General features: G+C 29.5%; 2 protein-coding genes across 2 annotated transcripts; both read right to left on the reverse strand.

Annotated features, from left to right (window-relative positions):
- Window positions 1-881: 881 nt before the first annotated feature.
- NUU61_003529 (uncharacterized protein) lies at window positions 882-1,890 on the reverse strand (the record flags this gene model as incomplete). The annotated part of the gene is made up of 3 exons (XM_056654111.1): window positions 882-983; window positions 1,344-1,508; window positions 1,885-1,890. The coding sequence occupies 3 exons, from the start codon at window positions 1,888-1,890 to the stop codon at window positions 882-884; spliced, it is 273 nt and encodes a 90-aa protein (XP_056512138.1).
- A 17,452-nt stretch (window positions 1,891-19,342) lies between these two features.
- On the reverse strand, window positions 19,343-22,499 carry NUU61_003530 (uncharacterized protein; the record flags this gene model as incomplete). The annotated part of the gene is made up of 2 exons (XM_056654112.1): window positions 19,343-19,384; window positions 22,320-22,499. Coding segments are annotated over 2 exons (222 nt in total), but the record flags the coding sequence as incomplete, so codon positions are not given.
- Between the last annotated feature and the right edge of the window lie 1,437 nt (window positions 22,500-23,936).

Consider the following 23,936-nt stretch of genomic DNA (forward strand, 5'->3'; position numbering starts at 1 on the left):
TCAATCATGGTTTGTGGTCCTTAGGGTGTTTGGCGGGACTCAATAGGCCAATATGGTCCTTCCGGGGGGCCACCGGACTTCACTATTGGGACCACAGAGAGCTGCTGACATCCAATGAACATCACTGTAGAGACCTGCTCCTACAGAGCATAGAAATTGAATGCAATTATAAATACAAACGTTAGAAATATATGACGGGGATCTTTCAATTTCTGAACACACAGAAGAAACGGCAATTCCCTTTCTCCAATAGAAGGGTAATCGTGCTCAACAGAAACTGTGGTCTTCGCGTTACGAAAAAAGGATGCAAGTTGGCGACGCGCCCACGAACCCCACTTCCAGGCCATTATTGCGTGATCGACGATCCGTTTCAGGTATGAATAGAGTGGGACGTATCTGCGACACTTCTTAGGCAAGTCTGAAACAAATCGATTAACGCAGTCTGACCCTTCCAGTCCTGCTGGCCTTCCAGCCCCACATGACTGCGATCGATCCGTTTCAGTCACGAATCGAGTGGTTGCATCTGCGACACCAGTTTTGAGCCAGACTGAAACAACTCGATTAAGTCCTGCCAGCCGACGTAGTTTTCTACACGTGCCACCAGCGCTGACGTACAATACCACCCTCGCTCTTTGATTGATTCTCAGGCCTAAACCGTTATCGCCAAGGACAACCTTGCCTTACGATTCAATCCAGACATCATGCGGAGGGCAATGATATGAATACTTATTGCATTTAGAGGTTACATGGAAAGTCAATAAGAATAACTCCCTGTTTGATTAATTTGTTTGAACCTGGGAGTTTTTGGGACCATAATACTGGACCTGGCCAATATAACAGAGATTTCTTGGGAGTGCATGTTTTCACTAGTTTAAGATTGTCTAGGACAATCTCTCTAAGGTTTCCTTACCTTTTTCATCTAGATTTGGGTACTGTCTTAGATTACACATGTCCACCCAGAATGCCTTGGCATTTTCGTGCGCCTCGCCATGTGCGTCCAAACGCTCCCGGAGCAACCTTTTCTATTCTATATCCATTTCTGTAAACCCAAAAGAGGCCGAAACATACTCATACTAAATAGGGAAGAAGGCAGCGTATTCCCAATCAAGTATACCGACAACCTTTCCGTCTTGAACCATGATGTTTCCCAAATTGAGATCGCAATGAGTAAATACATAGGGTTCACACTTCGGTAGCCGCTTCTTTAAGTTCTCCAAAACTTGTTGAGGGAGGTAGCGAAGGTTAAGGGCCAGAGTATCCCAGAGCTCTTGATCGGAGTGAAACGGTCTACGGGGCTCAAGATCGAAAAATAATAAGCCTGGATAGCATGGGCTTTGATCGACACACTGAATAGAGGTCGACGAGACGGATCGAAGCTGCTTTCTCACTTTCACGACTTGATCCGCGATATCTATTTTTTGAGGCTCTGACAAAGAAGTCCATGCCTCCTCAAGCGTCTGGCTATCGATGCGTTCGTTCAAAACGAAGTACCGCCCATCTCGATCGACCTAGTCATGCAAAACCTTCGGGATGGGAATATTGGTATGGGTCGCTAAATATTTCAATGTTTTGACTTCAACTTTTGCTTTTGGACCCTCGTCGGGTCTATCTTTCAGAATTACATCTGATCCGATGGTCCACACACCCCGTGTAGATGCACCGTAGAAGAGTTTGAGGTGGCTTGTATAATGGCACCGCCTTTCTTTGTCAAGTGTCCAGCCGCACGCGACACAACTTTTGTCAAGCGGTTCACCCATTATGGATAGTTTGTAGGAGGTCAATTTGTTGTAAGGGGTAAGGTTTTGACTGAGGTCTGAAAGCGAAAGTGAAAAAGAAAAATAATTTCCAGGTGGAAAGCCCCTCGCTTATATTCAAGGGACTGACCGCCATTGAACTAGCGGAAACCCGCCCCCTCTCTCCCCTCTCCAGCCAATAGGTTTTTGATCTTGTGAACTGCAGTTGGCTCTACATACTATTAGATATTAATATCAGACATGATCTATTTTACGTCAGACTCGTTCAGCCGCCAAAGACTCTTGGAGGGTAGGCCATCCAGAATAAGAAGCAAGCAGCCAAGAGAGCAAGACCTCGATGGAGACACGTCTAAGCGCTGCCTGGCGGCACCTACACAGGAGTTATTTGTGTGCATATGCAGAATCACAGTGGCGCGTGATAAACCTGCATGAAGTGCACAGTATCACACCAGCTAATGCGGCTTCTATCACCGGATCATACTCCAGATTGAGGCTCAAATAGATCTTACCCCGCATCCATATTCTATAAGTTGGCATTATTGGCACTCGAATTTTTCTCCTATTCCTCACGACCACAACTTAGCGCTCAACCAGTCAAAGCCACAGAAAACTACTTCATTTGCAAAGATGAATTGTCCAAAGTACGGATACAATCATATCTCTCAGCCTTTCCCATTCGCTTGCTCTCAATGTGGTGCGCAGGTCCCAGGGGCTCAATAATGTCAGACATCCTCAATGAAACTCTCGAAAGCTAAACTAATTATTGATATAGGTTCCCCCTCGTCGCCCTGTCAATGTCACCAATCTCTCACCATCCACTAAATCTCATATGTGCAGATTTTTGGGTGGATTACTTGGCCGTGATGGTGCTGAGCAGTGTGGAATGAGCCAAATCGGTTTTAGATTCTAAAAGCATGGTTGGTGGTATACCACGAGGGATTCCATCTAAGGGCCTAAAAAACATGGTAGACCCTTTTGATGGTGATGATGATGATGTTGTTGTTGTTGCTCTTGTTCCTGATGCTGTTGAGAGTATTCATTTAACATGATTGGATGAATTGATTTGCAACTTTGCTAAGTATCTGTTTTCGTGTACTTTCTTGAGAGTGGCCGCGTCGTTATGTTGGCAGACCATGATTCTCGACGTGTTATTTTAAGGTAACAATATTACTCTCGGCTTATAATATTATGATTGGTTGTAGAGTATTTATTATCTTGGCTAAGTCTACGGCCCTTCTAGAGCTCGGGAGGAAGAGAATCTTGGTAGATCTAATAAGATAGATTGCGTAAATTTTCAAGGAATAAGTAAAAACTTAATATAGGTATTCTAGAGTACGACGCTCAAGAAACGAAAGACTATCCTTTATTATTGACCGCCAATATCTAGGATAACTACACCAGAAAACTTTAAACTAGCCGCTAACCTAGATACTACTTAGCTATACACTAAACGTGGAACCGTTTACTCCGGATCCATTACTACCATCCTTTGGTTTATAAGACTTCTAGCGATATTTAGGACAGATATTATGACGGTTTGTACTCGAGGTTTTTGTTGTGTCTCGGATCGGATCGTAAAAAGTTGGTGATATGCGGCCAAGAGCCTTAGTACATATGTGGCGAGTAGAAGTCGGGGGAAGATTTACTCGATACTTACATCTTGAAAAGTATACCGGTGCGGGGTGTTCCCACTAGCATATCTTAAGGGCAAATAGCAAAGGGTGATTCTAAATCCTAAAAGCAGGATAAGTAGGAGGATTCGGCGGCTAACTAGATACACGTACAAAAAGAGATGTTTTTGGTCTGCAATAAACCATAAGGAATTGTATCTGGAAGTTGGTCGATATTTATGCTCGAGAGGGGTAGGTAAGCCACTTTCAGATTGACAGAAATTACTGATTACTTATTCAGAAATTTGGCAAAAATATGCATGAGGATCGACGTATCCTGGGATTGTCGAAGAATTTTACTAGAGGATCGCAGCATTAGAGCAGATACCAGCTGCATACAAGGGAAGGTTCCTTATTTTATCGTTGATCAAAGCACTCGAAAGATAAATGTCCATCATGCAATTTTTCATATCAACAAGATAGATCTTTGACGGAAGGATGGTGCCTATTAGGAGAGAATTGTAGGTCTACTTTACTCCCTTGATGTAAGCGTTCACGAGAGCCATAGCTGACAGCCTAAGGAGCTGTGTAGATAAGAGCGGTAACAAACTTTTAGCTTAGAGAAAGAAAAACCGGTTTGTAAAGGGGAGAGGGAGTGAAGTTTGTTTAGGGGTTCCGTTTGTTTTGCCTCGTTTACATAGGTATATTCTTGGAGGACCAATAAGGGGCTTACACTACGACCTATAAAACAGTCGTTCAGTAGGCTGGCGACCACTAAGTGATATATTAGAGCGAACTATATTAGGCAGGGTAATTAATTATTATAAAGTCCTATTAATTCTAACAAGGAATAATAACGCTCGTATAAATACAAGTTAGGGAACCAAAATAGTATCTAAAATCATAAACCTAGACTATATAATAAAAAATGGGCCTCTTTATTCAAAGCATCTATACTCGTATATTCTCCTCGCCAGTACTTCTTAATAATATATCCATAAAATAGCTTGTCCGTCTTTAGAAGGGCTTGCGGTTTCGGCAAGTACAAATTCTCCGGGTCAAAAAAGTAATATTTATAAACCTACTAGGCAGTAATTGAGTAGATGATCTAAGATAGAGGATTTCGATCCTTGTAGTTAAATCGTTTTTATATATAGTGTTTACATCGGCCGAGATTAGTAGCAAAATAGACTAACCAAAGTCTACAAGTTTAAGTTAATCCTCGATAGACATGGACAGACCTGTCCCATGGGTCAAAGATCTTGACCTATGACCTAAACCCACGACCTATAGGTCGGGTCAATAAAATCCTGACCTGTCTATAGGTTGACCTACGGGTTAATAGGTTAACCTATTTTTGACCTATTTTAGTATAAATTTCTTAATTAGGATAGATAATTTATTTACTTTTTTTAATAATATACTATTATTAAATACTATTTTTATTCTAATATAACTTATAATTATAACTCTTTATAAAAAGAATATTATATAGTAATAATATATTTAGAATATATAATATATTAATTTATTAATTTAATACTTTAAGATAAGAATTATATTTTATAATAGATAGATATAAACGAAAGAAGATATTAATTAACCCTTTCTTATACTAAACCTAAAAATATATATTTAAAGTCTATAATAGTATTACTATTTTTTATATAAATAAACTATATATATTAGAAATAATAAAATAGATATAAATCTAATACCTAATATTTCTTTATTAATATATAAGTATATTATAGTCTTAATTATATAAAAGAATTATTTTAAATATTTTTTCTAGATTTATATAAAATAACAATATTAGCTAGTTAGGTTAAAATTTTTTAGGGATAAAAAGAAAATTCTTAGGGTATTACTCTTACCTAATTATTTAGGTTAACGGGTTAGTCTATAGATTAACCTATTAATCTATTTCTTACTATCTAATAAACTTTATATATATTAGTAAAGCCTATTCTAATTAGTTATAAAATTTAGTACTAGGATAGTACTAAACTAAATTCTATCTACTAATAAAAAATAAGTATTAGATCTATATATTCCCCTAAATCTACAATAATTTACCTTAGATTATTTTTCTATATCTTAAGTCTCTTACTATAAAAGGGTTATATAGTCCCTTTTTTATTAGATATAATAAAATATATATCTTTTTATAATAGTCTTTCTATCTCTATTAGAACTAGGGTTTTAATCTATTTATGTAATTACTTAAAACCCTAGTTTTAATCTATCTACGCGTTTATTTATAGCCCTAGTTCTAATAATCTATATAAAAAGATTAGTTAATTAGGTTAAAGTTTTTTAGGGATAAAAAGAAAAATCTTAGGGTATTACTCTTATCTAATTATTTAGATTAATAGATTAATCTATAGACTAATCTATTAATCTATTTCTTACTATTTAATAAGCTTTATATATATTAGTAGAGTATCTTTTAATTAATTATAAAATTTAGTACTAGGATAGTACTAAATCCTATCTACTAATAAAAAATAAATATTAGATCTTTATATTCCCCTAAATCTATAATAATTTATTTTAGATTATTTTTCTATATCTTAAGTCCTTTATTTTAATATACTATTACTATATCTTTTTTATATCTTAGTTATCTATCTTATACCCTCTCTCTCTTATTAAGAGTAAAGGGTTTAAGTTATCTATTTTCTATTTTAATTAATTTCTCGATATCCTTTTAGAACTACTAAAAAGCTAATAAACTAAGTAAAGCCTCTCTTCTATTATATTATTAATACTAAAACAGTCTAATAATCAGAAAAAGATCTAGGTAATTTTTAATAGTATAAATAAAGCAGAATTTTTAAACTAGTAGTTTAATACCTAAATTAGTAGTTTTTATAATATTATAAAAAAAATAAACTAAAAAGATCTATAATAGACTAATATATAGTTATATTTTAATTAAGTTATATATTTAATAATAAGAGAGCTAAAGCTTCTATATAAATAATATAGTAAAATTATAGATTATCTAGTCTATACTAAAAATAGGATAATAGATCTTTAATATTACTAGAATTAGAGTATATACTAGAAAGGCTAAAATATTACTAAATATTTAATAATCTAATATCTTATAGAATATATAGTATATTATATAGCTATTATTTAATTTATAGGCTAATCTTTCTTAGATTAAGAATTCCCCTCGAATAGCCTAATTAGTTATTTAAGAGCTATAAAAGTAATAGTTAATTATTATAATAACTATCTTATAGCTTCTTTTTTAAATTATTAAGTATCCTAAATTCTAAGCCTTTTTTTAAATAATCTAATTATTATTATTTATCCCTAGTTTCCTTTCTTATTAAATTATATAGTATCGAATCTAAGAAATAATTAAATATTAATAGAAAGATTTATTTTAGAAGCTTTTATTTAAGATTAAGCTCTCTATTAGTCTTAACTATTAGATATTACTATTTTAATAAATATTTATAGCTATCTCTAGCTATTTTATTAATATAGACTAGAATTATTAAGAGGTTTTACTTAGCTTTAAACCTATTTCTAATATATACTCTAGATAGAATCTTAGTATAATCTTTTTTAATATCCTCTAGAAATATTAGACTAAAAACTAAGTATTTATAATAATAACTAATAATATATCGAATAACTCTATCTTTATTTTAAGTATCTAAGATTCTATTTAATTATTAGATATTAACTCTAAAATAATAATTATTTAGGTTCTATATATTATATATATAATTTAGTTAAGTTTAAAGTAATTATTTAGCTAGATAAAAATAAACCTTTAGAATAAGATAACTAAAATTATTTAATCTAAGGAATATATCTAATATATCTATTAAAAAGCATAAAAATAAGATATTACGATAACTCTTATAGAGATATATATCTATACTTTTTATATATTAATTAAAATACTAATCTATTTTATATTTTAGATTAGAAACCTTATAATCTTTATTAATATAAGCCTTTAATATTAAGAGTCCTTCTTTAGTCTTTAGTGAGATTCAGGAAAGGATTGTATATATTATGTAAGGTAAAGTGCTGTACGAGTGTATATATCTAAATATATCCACATGAAATCACGTATATTTATACGTGACTATTTATATAGGAGATATTACGGGAACGTAATCTAGTCCTAGATATTATATTCTCTTTTACTAAACTAAAGTTAGTCCTCAGACTTCTATAAAGGTCCCTATATATCTATCTTAAGGAAATAATAGAAAATAGACTAAGGTCCGTCTAAGTCTTTATTAGAATTTATTATAAAGGAAATAAAGTAAATAAAAAAGTGTAATTATAGTTAGATATACTATAGTTACGTAAGAATTATATTATCTTAGATAAGGTCTTCCTATATAATCTTATTATTTTATATTACTAAAATAAATAATAATATTGTAGAAGGATTTAGTAATATCTATAACTAAGTAATAGAATACCTCTATATAGATAATAAATATATAATTAGTCAATTTCAAATAATAAAATACGATATTTCGCGATAAAGCTAGAGATCGCTTTATTTCCGAGTATATTCTTATAGTCCTCTAATAAATTAGGCTTTTTACCTAATTTAACGTAACAATCTTTAAAGACTCGTTTATTTTAGGATTATACCTAATTATAAGATTACTTTATTTCTAAATATAATCTTATAATCTTCTAGCGAATTAGGCTTTTTACCCTAATTTAGATATAGTCATTCTTAAAGACTTATTTATTTTATAATTATATCCGGATTCGACTATCTAATCTTATTTATTTATAATCTCGCGCGTAGAGAAGTATAAATATAATCCTCTCCCCCTCTAACTCCTATCTATTATTTTATTTCTCTTTTTATAACCTCTTCTATCTTTTTATATATATCTATCTACTTTCTTTTTATTATAACTTCTTATGTGTTCTTACTAAGATATCTAGTTATCCTTCTCGCTAAATAAAAGCTACCGTTACTAGATGCTCTTTTTAAAGTATATTAATATATTATTTTATAAATATAATATAACTAACGATCTTTTATAAATACGTATAGTATAGATAGTAATAGTAACCCTACTAGCCTTAACTATAAGACCCTATATAAGAAAGTTATCTATACCTTTACTACTTTCCGCGATATTAACTAACATAGTAATATAAAGGTTATTTAAAATACTATCTAACGTATCGCTACTTATAGCTAGTATATAGGTAAAATCGCGTTTTTTAGATAGTTATATAATTAGTATATTAACTACTACGGATCTTTTAAGTCCTATATTATCGTTGTAACCGATAATAGAATCGTGGCTAATAATATATATATATATATTATTATTTTAATTTATAGGCCGCTAACTACTCCTTCCGTAAGTTCGCTTCTTTTTTATTAATATATAATATTATTAATATTCTTATAAATCGCGATAAAGAGTAAAACGATTACTTTTGTTTATCTATTTAGATTCTCGATAATTTACGTGAGAAGTATCTAGAAGCTTTTTTTATATAGATTAAGAGACTATATTACCTTTTAGATTAGAAGGTTCTATAGACTATAATATATCTTAATCTTTATTCTTTTATAGTTTTAGATAAGCTAACGGCCGAGGAATTCTTTAATTAGCCTTTTTACCCTCTAAAACTAGCCGCGTTATATACTCCTATAAAGTAGATCCTAAATAAGAAGATATAGGATCTTAAGACTACGTTGATTACTAAAGAAAGTAGTTTACTTAAGTAGCCTATCACGATTAGTCCGGAGGGTATTAATCTTTAAATCTCTTTATAGAAATATAAGACTAGTAGTTTCTTAATCTCTATAAACCCCTCCGCGGCTAGTAGTACGAAATATTATATAGTAGCCTTTATTATTAGTACTCCTATATTTATATTTAATTAATACTCCTTTTATCTTAAGGCTACCGATATTTAGGTAGATATTAAGGGTACCCTAAAATAGATATACTATAATAATCTAAAGAATAAGATTTATCTTAACTTTAATTTATAGGTTCTCGAATATCACCTTCTATAAGAGGGCTAGCTTATTTAGATAGATACTAACAAGCTTATAACTCCTTTTACTAAATCGGAAAAGAAGAAGAAAGAGATTATCTCGAACCTTTTTAATATATATATTATAAATAAATAAATTCCTATATATTTATCTACTAAGGATAGTATTTTATTTCTGGTTCTTTTTTCTTTTTCTTTTCTTCTATACCTTATAAAATAAGCTATAGTTATATAGGAATTCTTATTTTCTAGTTTATTAGAAAATTAGTATTAGTTTATATAATTTTATAATAGTATTAGATTTTTCTTTATCGAAGATATATAGCCTTATTATATACTTTATATTATTATAAAATAAGATCTCTTTTATTACTCTATAGTCTAACTATAATACTCCCGTTAATCTTAGCGTCTATTTTCTTATATGTAGTTATATAATCATAGTAAAAGACTTATCGGATAATATATACTTACGTTTTCTAGTATTCTATAACGAGTATATTTTTAAGGACTATTTATTGTCCTTATCTAACCCTTTAGGAGTAATAGAATTCTCTTCTAAGTTAGCGTCTTTTTTAGGTTTCTATCTATCTATATTAGTAAACTCCATATCTAGCTACTCCTATCTCTATCGAACTAGCTCTTATAGCCGCGGCTATACTATATATTATATAATAGCTCTTAATTTTATAATTACATAATTCGCGATCGCGTCTTTCTTTACTAATTATAGGCTATATCCTAAACGTTTATATTTCTCTTATTCTTATTAGGAAATTATAGATAGCTCTAAATATATTAAGAGATTAATATTCTCTTTATTAAAGATCTATTAGATCTTATATAGCTATAATAGCTTTAATCCTGTATAGTAAAAGGCTATATATATAATAAATAATAACTATAATATATTAGATTTATCTATATTTATTATAATAAATTACGCGTTATTAATTAGGTTCCTAAAGACTTAGCTACTTTGTTCTTATAAAATATATATCTCTAACGAATAGACTTTTAATATTTTATATAGTCTAAACTAATAGCTCTTAAACTTCTTTTTATTTTTATTCCGGAGTAATACCTAGTTACCTTATTAGAAGCTAGTTTCTATAACTATCTTATCCTATATATATTTTATAGCGATCGCCTAGTTTAATAGGGCTTCGTTCGTTACTAACCTTATATAATTCACTCGGGAGATCTATATTTCTGGATCTATCGGAATCTATCTAGGGTTATCCGAAATAATCTTATCGGATAGGATATATAGATACTCGTTATATACTAAAAAAATAGACTCTTTTTTATAACTAAGTATTTATAGACTTATATAACGAAAATAGCCTATACTAGATATTTATCTTATAATTATATAGATTTATCTATTAAGAATTTTATAAATATTTAGCCTATTAATCTATTAAAGTTCTTAATCTTTCTATTCGTCTATAGGTAATATAGGGTAGTTATTTTATATTATATCTATAGCTATATAATATAATATCGTATTATGCCTATAAAGAAACTTATCCTATTATCTAATATAATCTTAATAGATATATTATATTAAATAAAAATATTATTATATAAGAACTATCTAATTTATTCTTCTATTACCTCTAATAGCGCTTATACGATTAGCTAGCCTATAGCGTAGTCGATAGCTATAATAATCTATTAGTTCTTATTTAGCGTCTTTAGTAATAAGCTAATAAGATCGATCTTTTACTACCGAAAAGATTAGAGGCTATAAATAATTATATACTAGGCCCTCTCGCGTTTAAGACTCTTTTTTATTCTTTAGGAGACCTAGTAGTTTAGATAGCACCGCACGAAATCCTCTATATCTTACTATATTTTAGGCTACTAAATATAGGATTAGAGTATTTCTTTTATTCCTATAAATCCTAGATATTTAAATTTATTATACGTTCTCTAGATTAGTTTATTCCTTAAAAATAGTTCTAGATATAGTATCTCGATACTATTATTATATATAAAGATAAGTTACTAGTATATATCGGATAAGGCTTTTATTAAGAGTATCGCCTATTAGAAATATAGGTTCTAGAAGAACTTTTTAACTATATATTTAAGAGTATAGTCTTCTAGAAGTATCTTAGTATCAAAAAATTCCTCTATAGCTATTAGCTACTATTCTTCTAGGATCCTATTAATTATCTATAATATAATAAACTAGATATTCTATTTAGGCTAAGTTCGGGCTTTATTAATAAGGGTATTCTATATAAAATTAGATTGTTAATTAATAATATCTAGGATAATCGTTTCTACTTTTTTACGGTATTTTATTTTAAGATTATATAACTAGAATTTTTTAATCTAATAAACTAGATATTTACTATATATTTTTATAATCTATAGATATTATAATATTATATAGTTAGTAACGATTATGGTCGTCTAACTATTTTTAATATAATACTCCTATATATAAAAGGCCTTTTTAATAGCTAGTAGCTCTTTCTCGTAGATAGAGTAGTTTAACTCCGCGGCTGATAGCTTATATCTATTAAACGTAATTAGCTATAGGTAGCCTCTTTCGTTAAGCTAGTATAGAATATACCTAACTACCTATTTAGATATATCTATTTTAATCGTGAATAGTTTTATATAGTCTATTTAGGTAAAAACTAATATAAAGTAGAGAGTGTCCTTAAATATATTAAATAATACTTTATACGAGTATATCTATATTATTAAATGGAATTTCCTTTTTTATATATCTAGGTCGCTCTCTTTTAATAGATTATATAAGGGAATTACTATATCTATAAAGTTTTATATATATTATTAGTAATATATTATAAGGCCTATAAATTATTATATATAATAAATATTCTATAATCGTGGCTAGATATATATAACTTCTAATTTCTCTGGTAGAGAATAGATAATCCTTTTCTTAATAATATGACCATAGAAATCTAGTTTATATATAGTAATAATATATTTATAAGACTAGATATATAGCTATTATTATTCTAGTAACCTTAATACTTATCTAAGGTACTTATAGTGTTCCTTAAGTAAATTTAAGAAGATTAAGATATTATCGAGATAGATAATCACGTATTTCCCTAAAAGAGGGTATAAAATAGAGTTTATTAATATCTAGAATATTATAGACGCGTTTAAGAGGCTAAATAGTATCGCGAGTTACTTATATTTACCTTAGATAGTATTAAACGCTATTTTTAGGACTAACTTCTATCTTATTTATATCTATTAATACCTTATAACGAGATTAAGCTTTATAAGGTAACTTACGCTATCTATAAGATTAATAAGCTCCTATATTTATAATAAAAGGTAGCCGTTCTTTATTATTAGATAGTTTAATATATAGTAGTTAATATATATCTATTACTTATTATTTAGCTTATATATAAAGATAACTAAAAAGCCCTATAGATTACTTAATAGCTATATTAAATCCTTATCGATTAGATCCGCGATTTAATAGGCCTATTTATCTATCTTCTCTCTCGAGAGAAGATATATATTTATATTAATTAGATTAGCCTAGCTAATATTAATCTTATATAAGATAGATTACTCCGGCGATAACTATTTTAGTAAGATCTTATAAAAAAGTATTTAGTATTATTAGAGGATAATATATATCTAAGGGTCGTGGTATATTAGTACTTCGATTTCTCCCTTTTTTATTAGTTCCGGATCTAGAAAAGAAGCGATCTTATCTATCTATCTAGTTAGATATTAAAATATAGATTTTATTATATAGAGATAGGCTTCTATATAAGGTTTATATATTATTTATATAATCTAGTTTATTAAGATTAGATTAAGCCGGGAGTTAATATTTATAATTATTTAGCTATTTAAGGCTATATTTATATTATAGCGTTTTCTTTTACTATTAAGAAATAATATTCGTAAATTAGTTTAATCGATCCTAAAGTTAAATTCACGAAGAAAGTCTAGATCTAAGATAAAATTATATTCCTCTAGATTTATAATCTATATTTTTTTTAGTCTAATCTATATCTTTATCTAAATTAGTATTATAATATAATCTTTAGCCTAAATTTCTTTATTATTAAGAAAGGTTATTAGAAATAGTTCTTTTAGATAATAGATTTATATATAGTCCCTTAGTTATATAGCTACTTAAATAGCTATAAATATATAGCTCGTTTTACTATTAAATAATATTTAGACTAATCTAGTAACCTTAGATAGTCTTATAATACTATTAAAAAATATAAGAGAATCTCTTATAATATTTAATAATATATTAATATATCTAGCTATATTTAGTATTATAGCTATTTTCTTTTATTCTAACTTATCTATAGCCTATTTAAAGTCTAATAAATCCTTTAATACTATCTTTTTAGTTTTAGAAGCTTCCTTTATATAGCTAATAAGATTTTTTAAATTCTACAGCCATTTTAGTTTCCTAACTCTTTCTTAAGTAGCTCCTAATAGTTCTACGCGTTTCCTTTTCTCTTTTTATCTAGGGTTAAATAATCCCGCGAAATATAGCTAAATCTTCTATAATTATAATATTTATTACTATAGGATCTTAACCTATTTAATATTAAGAGATCTATAATATCTAGGTCTATATATCCGATATATCCTATAATTATAATATTTTATTTATACTAGGTAATTTTCTAGATAATCTTATTAAATCTTATTAGGCGTATAGTTTCTTAGGCCTATATTTTCTATAGGGTTAGATTTAAGCTAAAGATAAGATAATAGATAAAGATATATTCCGGAATTTCCTAACTAATATTATACGTAGCTTATTATAAGCCTATCGCGTAGGTTTAGAATCTCTGAGCTCCTTATCTTATTTTATTAAAAACCTTGTATCTCTATATCTTATCAAGATATTCTATAAATTCTTGTTAAATCTATATCTTAAATTCGTCCTATATTATTAATTATAATATATTATTTTTTTAGATCTACCGATTATATATATAATAATAGTCTATTATCTCTTTTATAAGATAGGCTTTTCCTATCGTAACCTTATATTATTCTAAGAGATCTAGACCTCTAAATACGCGATAGTCCGTAAAGTATTATTTATAATTAAAAAGCTATTTCTTCGCCGCGTTATTTTAGAAGATCTTATTAAACTCTTTTAGGTTTAGGACCCTTTTTATTAAGGCGTTCCTCTATATATATTATATAAAGATATCGCCCGAAGCTATAGTAATATTTATCGTAAAAATAAAGATTATTAGCCCTTCTCTCTATAACTATATATAGATTTAGTTATTAGCTTCAGCGGCCTATATCTAGGCCTATTCGATCTTTTACTCCGCGATCTAAATCTATTAGTATAGCTAGGCTATATACTAAATAGTTATTATAAGACTATTAGGGTCCGGAGTATTATAGAATTCTTTAATAAATATCTTTATGACTTTAGGCGGTAATATACTTAATATCGCCTAGATTCTCTTTAGGAATATCTATTTTAGTTTTAATAGCTCTAAAGATATATTCCTATATAAGCTATTAGCTATCGAGGGTATTCTATAATTATAAGATATCTTTTATTTTAATAGATTTAGTACTTCACGTAGTCTATCTATCTAAAGATTTATATTTAGGAAAGCGATCTCGTTCTCTCTCTTAAAGATATAGTTTCTTTTCCTCTCTAAATAAATAGAGTTATATATCCTCTTTTCTATAGACTTTATTTTAGCTATATAGTTAAAAGAGTACCCTTATATCACTATTAAAGGATCTCGGATCTAAGAATTAGGTAAGATTAGTCCCTTAATAGTCCGTTCGCGTATTATTATATCTAGCTTACTATTTATTACCCTTTTTAACCTAATATACTACTAAATAAGATTTAGGAAAGGATTATATATATTATATAAGGTAAAGGGCTGTATAAGTATATATATCTAAATATATCCACGTGAAATCATATATATTCACACGTAACTACTTATATAGGAGATATCACAGGAACGTAACCTGGTCCCAGATATCATATTAGTTTAACTACTCTTAATTAGTTCTAATTTAAGATATCTAAACTAGATAGAATTTAATCTTTTTAATACTCTAATATATAAAGTAGTTATAATTAGTCTTTAATCGATTTTACTCTAAATATAATTATTCTTATCTTAAAATTAATATAGATAAATAGTATTAGATTAACTACCTTCTTAATATTATCTAGCTATTTTTCTAATTTATTATAATCCTTTTAAAAATAAAGGATATTACTATTTATACTATTTTTACTATCTATAATAAGCTATTTAATTATCTTAAGAGATTAATTAGATAGTTTAGTAGAAAAAAGATTAGATAGAAATAATAGATATATTAAGTCCTTAAATTAGCTAAAAATAAATTTTATAAATATTACTCTATAATAAATAATAAAAAGCTTAGTAATATCTATATAATTAGTACTATCTTAGTCTTTTAATATAAGATTAAATTTTTTTAAACTAAAGACTAGGATTACCCTTAGATAGATTATAGTATTTAATACTAATAAAGTCTTAAAGATTAGCTTCTAAATTACTAAACTAGTAATATTCTAAGCTCTTAATTACTATCTAAAATAAAATAGTCCTATTAAACTAATAAGCTTAATATATTTTTAATAGTTAATTCTTTTATCTTAAGCTCTTAATCTAAGGTAATATAGTATATTAAAATAGATAAATTTCTATATATATCTTTATTAAAACTAGGGTTCTAAGTAATTACTTAAAACCCTAATTCTAATCTATTAAGTTTCTATTTTTCTATTTTTATTAAAACTAGGGTTTTAAAACTTATTTTAGAACTCTAGTTTTAATAGGAGTATTAGTTCTAATCTATCTAAATATTATACTAATTATTATAATCTATCTTTTATCTAGATACTATCTTAATCCTATTTTATTAGTTCTAGAAGGATTATTAATATAAATTTCTTATATTTATAAGCCTTATTTATAATCTCTTTTTAATTCTAGCTATTAATATTAATATTAAATAATTATTTAATTCTATATATAATATTTATTATTATTAATAAAAGATATTAAATATATTTATTATATAAGATCTAATAATATTTATATATATTACTAAATTTAAAGTTAAAAAGAAATAGCTTATATTTATTTAAGAGCTTTAGGAATAGGATAAATTAGAAATTATATAAAAAGAAAAAAAGATCTAAAAGACTTATAAAGAGATTATACTAATTAGTAATAATAAAAAAAAGGATACTATAGATCTAATAATTATAATTAATATATCTTACTAATTATAATAAAAAAAATTAAGGAATAATTATAAAGATAATTATAGCCTCCTATAGATTTATAGTAAGATTTATAAATATCTATAAATATTTAATAATTATAAGCTTTAAAATTAAAATTAATTAATATTTAAAATAATATTCTCTAGAATTATTTTTTAAGAATTATTCTCCTAATTACTATAAAAAATTATTTAACTAAAATAAATATAATACCTAAAAATATAGCTAAGAATAATATAATTTATAAAAGTTATATAGTTAACAAAGTATCTATCTAAATAGATTAAATAGGTTAATTTATTAACCTATAGGATAGGTCAAAAAAATCTTAACCCGCCCACAGATTAAGAGGTCTAACCCACGACCCGCCCATAGGCTGACCCATAGGTCAACCTATATAGGTTATCCGCGGGTCTGTCTAGGTCTATATACGTGGGTATTCGCCTCCGGGAAACGGGTCAAGTATATATCCTATCCTCTGACTCCTCTGGGTTTTAGGCATTCCTTACTTCCTAATTAGTATATTGTATAGTCTCGGCTCTATGGAATAAGACTAACTTTGTAGGGTTCCTACTACCTAACCCTAAATTTTATTATAGACCGGGACCTGGAGAAGGCTATAGATAACATAGGTTTTACTATTGAGCGATAAACAGTTCAGATATTCCTCTTTATTTATCTATCTTAATAGTAGTTAATAGAAACCGTTGGTTCGCGATAAAGTCTATTTAGGCCTATTTCTAATAATCGTGGCCTATTATAGTATAGTAATTCTAAAGGGAATATATAGCTCGTAGTAGGGTTCGAGTAATCTTATAATCCCATCGATCGTATATTACACTTTTACCGCGTTTTTACTTAGACGCAATAGCCTTCGAATATCGTAGCCTATCTCGGGACACCTACTATATTCCGTTATAAACTATCTATATCATACAACAAAAGCAATGAAATCTCGTCTTTCTAGAAAATTTGTGATTGGACGATCCAATTTATCGTAAGAACCGAAGTGGTCCCTTAGGCCTATCAGAAACACTGGCATTTCTTACGACCAAAGCAATCTAACGACCTAGGTGGTCTAGCGATCTAGGTGATCCGATAACTGAGTATATCGCAGAAGCCTTGGCTCTACGGCAAACCGTGGCTTTTTTCAGGAACAATTGTTCCCACGATCTAGATGATCCTACGATCAGGTCTGTCGTGGGATACTTACTATCCTGGGATCCGTAGGGTGCTCGGAAAACTATGGCCTTTCCCAGGAAGCATGTGTACCCGCGATCAGGTCTGTCGTGGGATGCTTACTTTACCCGTTGGTTCCTTAGGTGACCCAGAAAAACGTGATATTTCCTGGGAAATAAGCATTCAGACGATAAACTGATTTTATGTGTGGTGCCACCTGTACCCACCCTAATCGTCCTCAATCGTCCTCGAATCGTCCCCGAATCGTCCCCCAATCTCGTCCGGAAACTGTTCACGGTGGCTGAACCTTACGGTAGGGATTGGGAAGTGATATATATGAGGCATCCCGCCCTCGTTGAGAATAACTTAAGAAGTTGATCAATCAATAATCAGACAATCACTTATCTCAACAGAAACCATGGTAGATATACCTAATATACAAACTGGTTGTTATTGTGTGAGTCCTACGGGAGTCTCAATGGATATTTTTGCATATCAAATATAGCTGAATTGACCTTAAAAACTTAAAAACGGAACTACCACGAGCGAGTAATCAAAGATAGAAGTTATCGTAGCAAAGATATGCATGGTGTACATACCCTTTGAAAACCTAGCTAGTAGTAGTTAAAAAGCAGCAACATAACAGTGTATGCCCATATCTATCCGCCCTCCTCCTCCCACCCCCGGGGGGTTAAATGGATCATGACCCGCTCGTTCTTTGGAGTTCTTGTACGGGATTCGGGCAACGCTAGCGACTCCGCATACGATGTATATCAAAATCATAGCGCTGGAACGCTATTTGATGTAATAGGGTTACTTCACACTAGTTGCATTTAAGCGGCTTTTCCTTTAGATGAATAGTATCAAAATAGCGCGTAATATATCCGGGATTATGAAATATCTAAAAGCGAACCTTGTCCGGAAGCCCTTTACTCGCGAAGCATTAAAAGTAGGCCTCTGGCTATTTAGCGGTCTCGAGGTATTCCCTGGTGGCACGTAACGGCTTACCACGTACAGAGACATATACCTTGCATAAGTCGATATCACTTTAGGTCTACTGTAAATCGTTCGGCTGAGGTATCGCAGATTCAAGAGCTTTCTGCTTAGGTCGGCCTCTTAACGGACCCTCTTCAAGGATATCACAGTACTACATAATGGCCGTAGTATCCGTATCACGCCGACACCACTTATCTTCTAAAGAGTTAGAGACTAGGTAAGAAAGAAGACTCTATATAAGATATAACTAAAAGGGGTATATAGTATCCTTTAAAGATAAGTTGTTTTTTTTTCTCTTTCTTAGCCGCGGTATCTAAAAGTTGTGTTTTAATATCTAAAAAAGCTTGCTCTTTATTAAATTTCTCTCGAATCTGATACCGTAAGCTCCGTTATAGCCTTTTTCGCGTGTTTTTTACCTATTTCTCCCGTTACTAGAGTCAGGGAAGTAGGCCGGGTTATTAGGTCTCCTTGTATTACGTACAGATCTTATATAGGTTCCGCTGGGCCTCTTCTATCTCGGGATAATCTTTAACTTATACCTATTGTTGATTAGTTAAGTAACGTGGATATCGTGTATCTTATTAACGGTTTTATTATATAATAGCTTATATTAGTTCTATATCTAGATCGAGGCTATAGATAACCTGGATTATATTAGTATTGAGCTATAGAGGATAATAGTAGTTAAGAAAGATATAGAGGCTAGTATACTTTATAATTAATATATATTACTCCTTATTTATCTACCCTATAGATAATATTAGTTATTAAGCTAAGAGATAAAATTTATAGTATCTATAGAATAACTTACTACTCTTGTTAAGTACAGTAACACAGCAAAACTTTCAACACCCCAAAATTGACCCACATCCATACCGCCACACCGCCTACTATATGTATCTACCAAATATTTGATATTTACCCCTAAATTTTTATTATATTTATTATATTCATCATATTTATTATATTCTCTCTATATCATGGCCCCTCGATCAGAATTGACCCCTACGCTTCGCGAGCGTATATACGAACTATCCCAAGCTGCTAGCTAGGGATATAAGCGTATATATAAGTAATACCCTTGGGTTTCGCTCTCTAGTATTCGATATACTATCAAAATAGATCGAGAGCGAATTAATGGTATATCGAAGCCTCGTTCTGGCCGTCCGAAGAAGCTTAATAATACTGATCGAGAGCGAATTCTTAATACAATTTATAGTGACCCTAAGGTTACTCGCGAGGATTTACTTACTAAGGTTTCGTATAAAGTTTATAATTTATCTTTTTATATCTATTTTTTTTATATTTATATTAATATTTTATTTTTATTATAGGTGAAATATAACTCGATTCGACGCTTTTTAAATACTAAAAACCTTCGAAAATAGCGATATAGCTAGCGATCTTATTTAACTAATAAATATACTCTAAAACGACTTAGATAGACCCTCTAATATCGACACTTTTAGCCTATAGATTAGGCTCGTATATATTAGTCTAATAAATATATAGTTAAGCGAGGGATTAGTATTTGAAGAGAATAGACCTTTATTCGCCTAAAAGATTAGCTAAAAGAAGGCTAATATCAAGGATTACTATATCGCGGAAAATAGGTTAAATAGATATTTTAGGGTGCTTTTTCTAGTGCTTTAGAACGTACTAAATTAATCCTATTATTTAGAGATCTAAATTCAGAAAGAGGAGGTATAAATCGATTCGTTATTAAGGATTTATATCGTTAAGTCCTACTAATTTTAATATCGAATAAAGATAGGATTTTTTAGTATAATAATACTCCTACCTATACTATAGTTATCGTACGCGAGGCTTTATATAATATAGGGATCGAGGTAATAAAATAGCTACCTTATTCGCTAGATTTAAATCTAATTAAGAACCTCTAGGCCTTACTAAAAGCGAAAATCTATAAGATTCGTCCTAATTTAGTATATATACCGAATAATAACGATATAAAGGCGATTTTGGTGGCTACAGCGAGAGAGGCATAGCAGTAGTTAGAATTAAGGTATTTAGTGCATCTCGCAGAGAGTATGCCTTATCGTGTTGAAGTAATTATAGAGAGTCAGGGTTGGTATATAGCATATTAATCAAATTCATCCCCTTTTTTTGATATATTTTTGATATTTTCTGCTAGTAGAATATTATATAATAATAGGGGTGTGGGGCGGGGGGTGTTAAAAGTTTTGCTGTGTCACTATACTTTACTACTTCTATACTAGAACTAGTAGATATAAAATACCCTTTTCTACCTATAGATCTCCCTAAATATAACTAATAAAGTAGATATTATCGATTTAGATATCTACGTAGTCTATTAAATAGTTAGGACACCTTTAACTAACTCTATTTTATAAAAGATATACTAATTAGCCTTATTAGGATCTAAAGGTACTAGAAGCTATTCGTAGCCTTTATTAATAAAGAGTTTCTATAACTAAGTTTTCGAGGTTAGTCCCTGATTCCAGAATACCTATATATAAAATAGGATACTAAAAAGTAATATATATAGATATATCACTAGAGAGGGCCTATAAATAATCTTAGGAAGTATAAAAGTAGTTCTATTAATTAGTTAGTTATCTAGCTCTAGTTAGAAATTCTAGGGTTCCTAGGAGGAATCTATACTAAGAGATAGTTAAGGTATTAAAAAAAGGAGATAGGAATTACGTTTACTATATAATTTAATTAAATTAAGGAATTTCTTTATCCCTTCCGCGGTAAGTTCGATTATAGGAATTAACGGGCCTTTATAAAGATCTTTTTAGAGGGAGGTCTATAGATCCTTAAACTATAGATTTAATAAAGTATTTCGCCGGTGTACTATAGAGATACTAAAAGAGTTAAATAAATATATTTAGATATATTAGAAGCTAAGATAAAACTTTTTCTTTTATATCGATAAAATCGTTTTATTAAATAAGCCGATATCCTTAATATAAACTAGTATCTTTTTTATAGGCTATATATCTAAACCAAACTCTTATACTAAATATTTTATACCCTATATATAATAGTAAATTAAGATTATTAAACTAAATTAGGATATATTTAAGGTATTCTAACCTTTTATATCTTTAAGCTATCTCTATCGTTAATTATAATCTTAGTAAGCTTCTAATAGTATAAATAAAGGTTTTTCTAATTAGTCTTAAATATACTAGCTTTATTAATACCTAGATAATATCGACTATTCTTACTTTACTTAAATAGGAGATACTAACGTAGGAACCGATATATATTATTATTTAACGCCTAACGTAGCGCCTCCTCGGCCTTACGTTATCTTAGTATATTAGGCTAGTTTCGTACTTAGCTAGTATAATATCTATAACTATATTAAGCGACTATAAAACGAAATAGATCTTAATAATCTATTTATCTTTTCTACTAACTCTTAATCCGCTCTCGTCGTTTAATAGTTTATAGTACTTTATCGAAATCCGCGGGGATCTTAAAGAGATTAACTCCGCCTTTATCTAGTAGATCCTCGTAGAACTCTCTAGCGTTATCGGATATCTCTAACTCTAAGATAAGGTTCTCGTCCGATCGGAGACGTTTTCGTGAGGTATTGTCCGGCTCTATTAAGTCTGTTTCGTAAGTAGCGTTACTCTACTCGTCTATATCGGTATTAGTAATAGTAGTAGTAATATCTTCCTTGTCTCGGGGGTTTCCTAGATTTCTATTCTATCGGGATGACCGAGTACACTTTATTTCCAAGATCGTGGGAAATCAAAGGACCAAGGTAAACGTATAGAGGAAGCGTATAGGAATAAGGCTACGGCACTAAAATATAGCTAAATAGACGGAAGCGTACTAAAAGACGAGTAAGCGGCTAGTTCGTGAGGAGGTACCCTCACTCGCGATTAAGGGAGCAGGAAAGGTAGAAGAAGAACAAAGGATATAAAAGAGCAGAAGCAAGGAGCCATAGTGGGTGGGTTGGCACTAACGTGATATAGCTATAGGCCAGGTCCGCTTAATAGGGACAGGGAGGCTATCTTTGGCGCCCACGTAGAGCGTTAAGAGGGGAGGGACTCTTAGGAGACAACCGAAACAGTCTACAAGTCCGTATAGGTGGAGCTGACTTGTGTGTGTTGGTTAGCTGGACGGGACGTGTCGGTATATAGAGATCACGTGCTACCAAATGACGGCCGGAAAAGACGTCGAATGACGCCGAAAATGGCAGCCATATGGTAAGCCCAAACTATTTAATAGTATTTAAGTAATTATAGTTATAGACCTTATTACTAAAAAGTCCTAGTTTAAATCTAATAAGATATCTTTAAGGGAAAATGATCTCTAGTTTAGTATCTATATAGTAAAGAGTAGAAAAGAGTCTACTAATATAAAAATAGCTAACTAGGCTATTTAGAAAAACTTATAAAAGATAAAAGAATACCTTAATATAAGATATAGGGTATTTATAAAAAGAGTATATCTATTTAATAGAAACTAATACTAAATTCTAGATAATAATTAAATAGATCTAAAATAAAGACCTAGAGATATAAAGGCTAAAAGCTATATTAAATTAGATATCTAAAGGTTTTAAGAATTAGGGTATTAATCCTAAAAGCTTTCTTTAATTTAAGAATTAACTATTTATCTTAATAAAAGAGAATCTTAGAAAGAAGCTACTAAATATTTATTATAATAATCTTTTAGTAGGCTATTTAGGTAAAATAGGACTAAAATACTACTAAAAAAGAAGTTTTACTAGATTAGACTTTAGAATAACGTAAAAGAATATATCTAGATATATATAATATATTAAAGAATAATAATATTAAAATATCGCTTATATAGTAAACTAGAATCGCTACTAATACTATTATAGCCCTTTAGCGAATTATTAATAGACTTTATTATAGGGTTATTATTAAACAGAAATAAAACCTAAAAAATTAATATAATACTAGATATTATTAATAGACTAATAAAATAATCTCTATTCTTCGCTATACTAATAATTATTAATATTATAGAATTTATAGAATTATTTTATAACAAAATAGAACTATAATATAGACTACTAGATAAATTATCTTA

This window comes from Penicillium alfredii (assembly GCF_028826965.1).
Source record: "Penicillium alfredii strain IBT 34128 chromosome Unknown utg000005l_segment0_segment0, whole genome shotgun sequence".
Lineage (NCBI taxonomy): Eukaryota > Fungi > Ascomycota > Eurotiomycetes > Eurotiales > Aspergillaceae > Penicillium > Penicillium alfredii.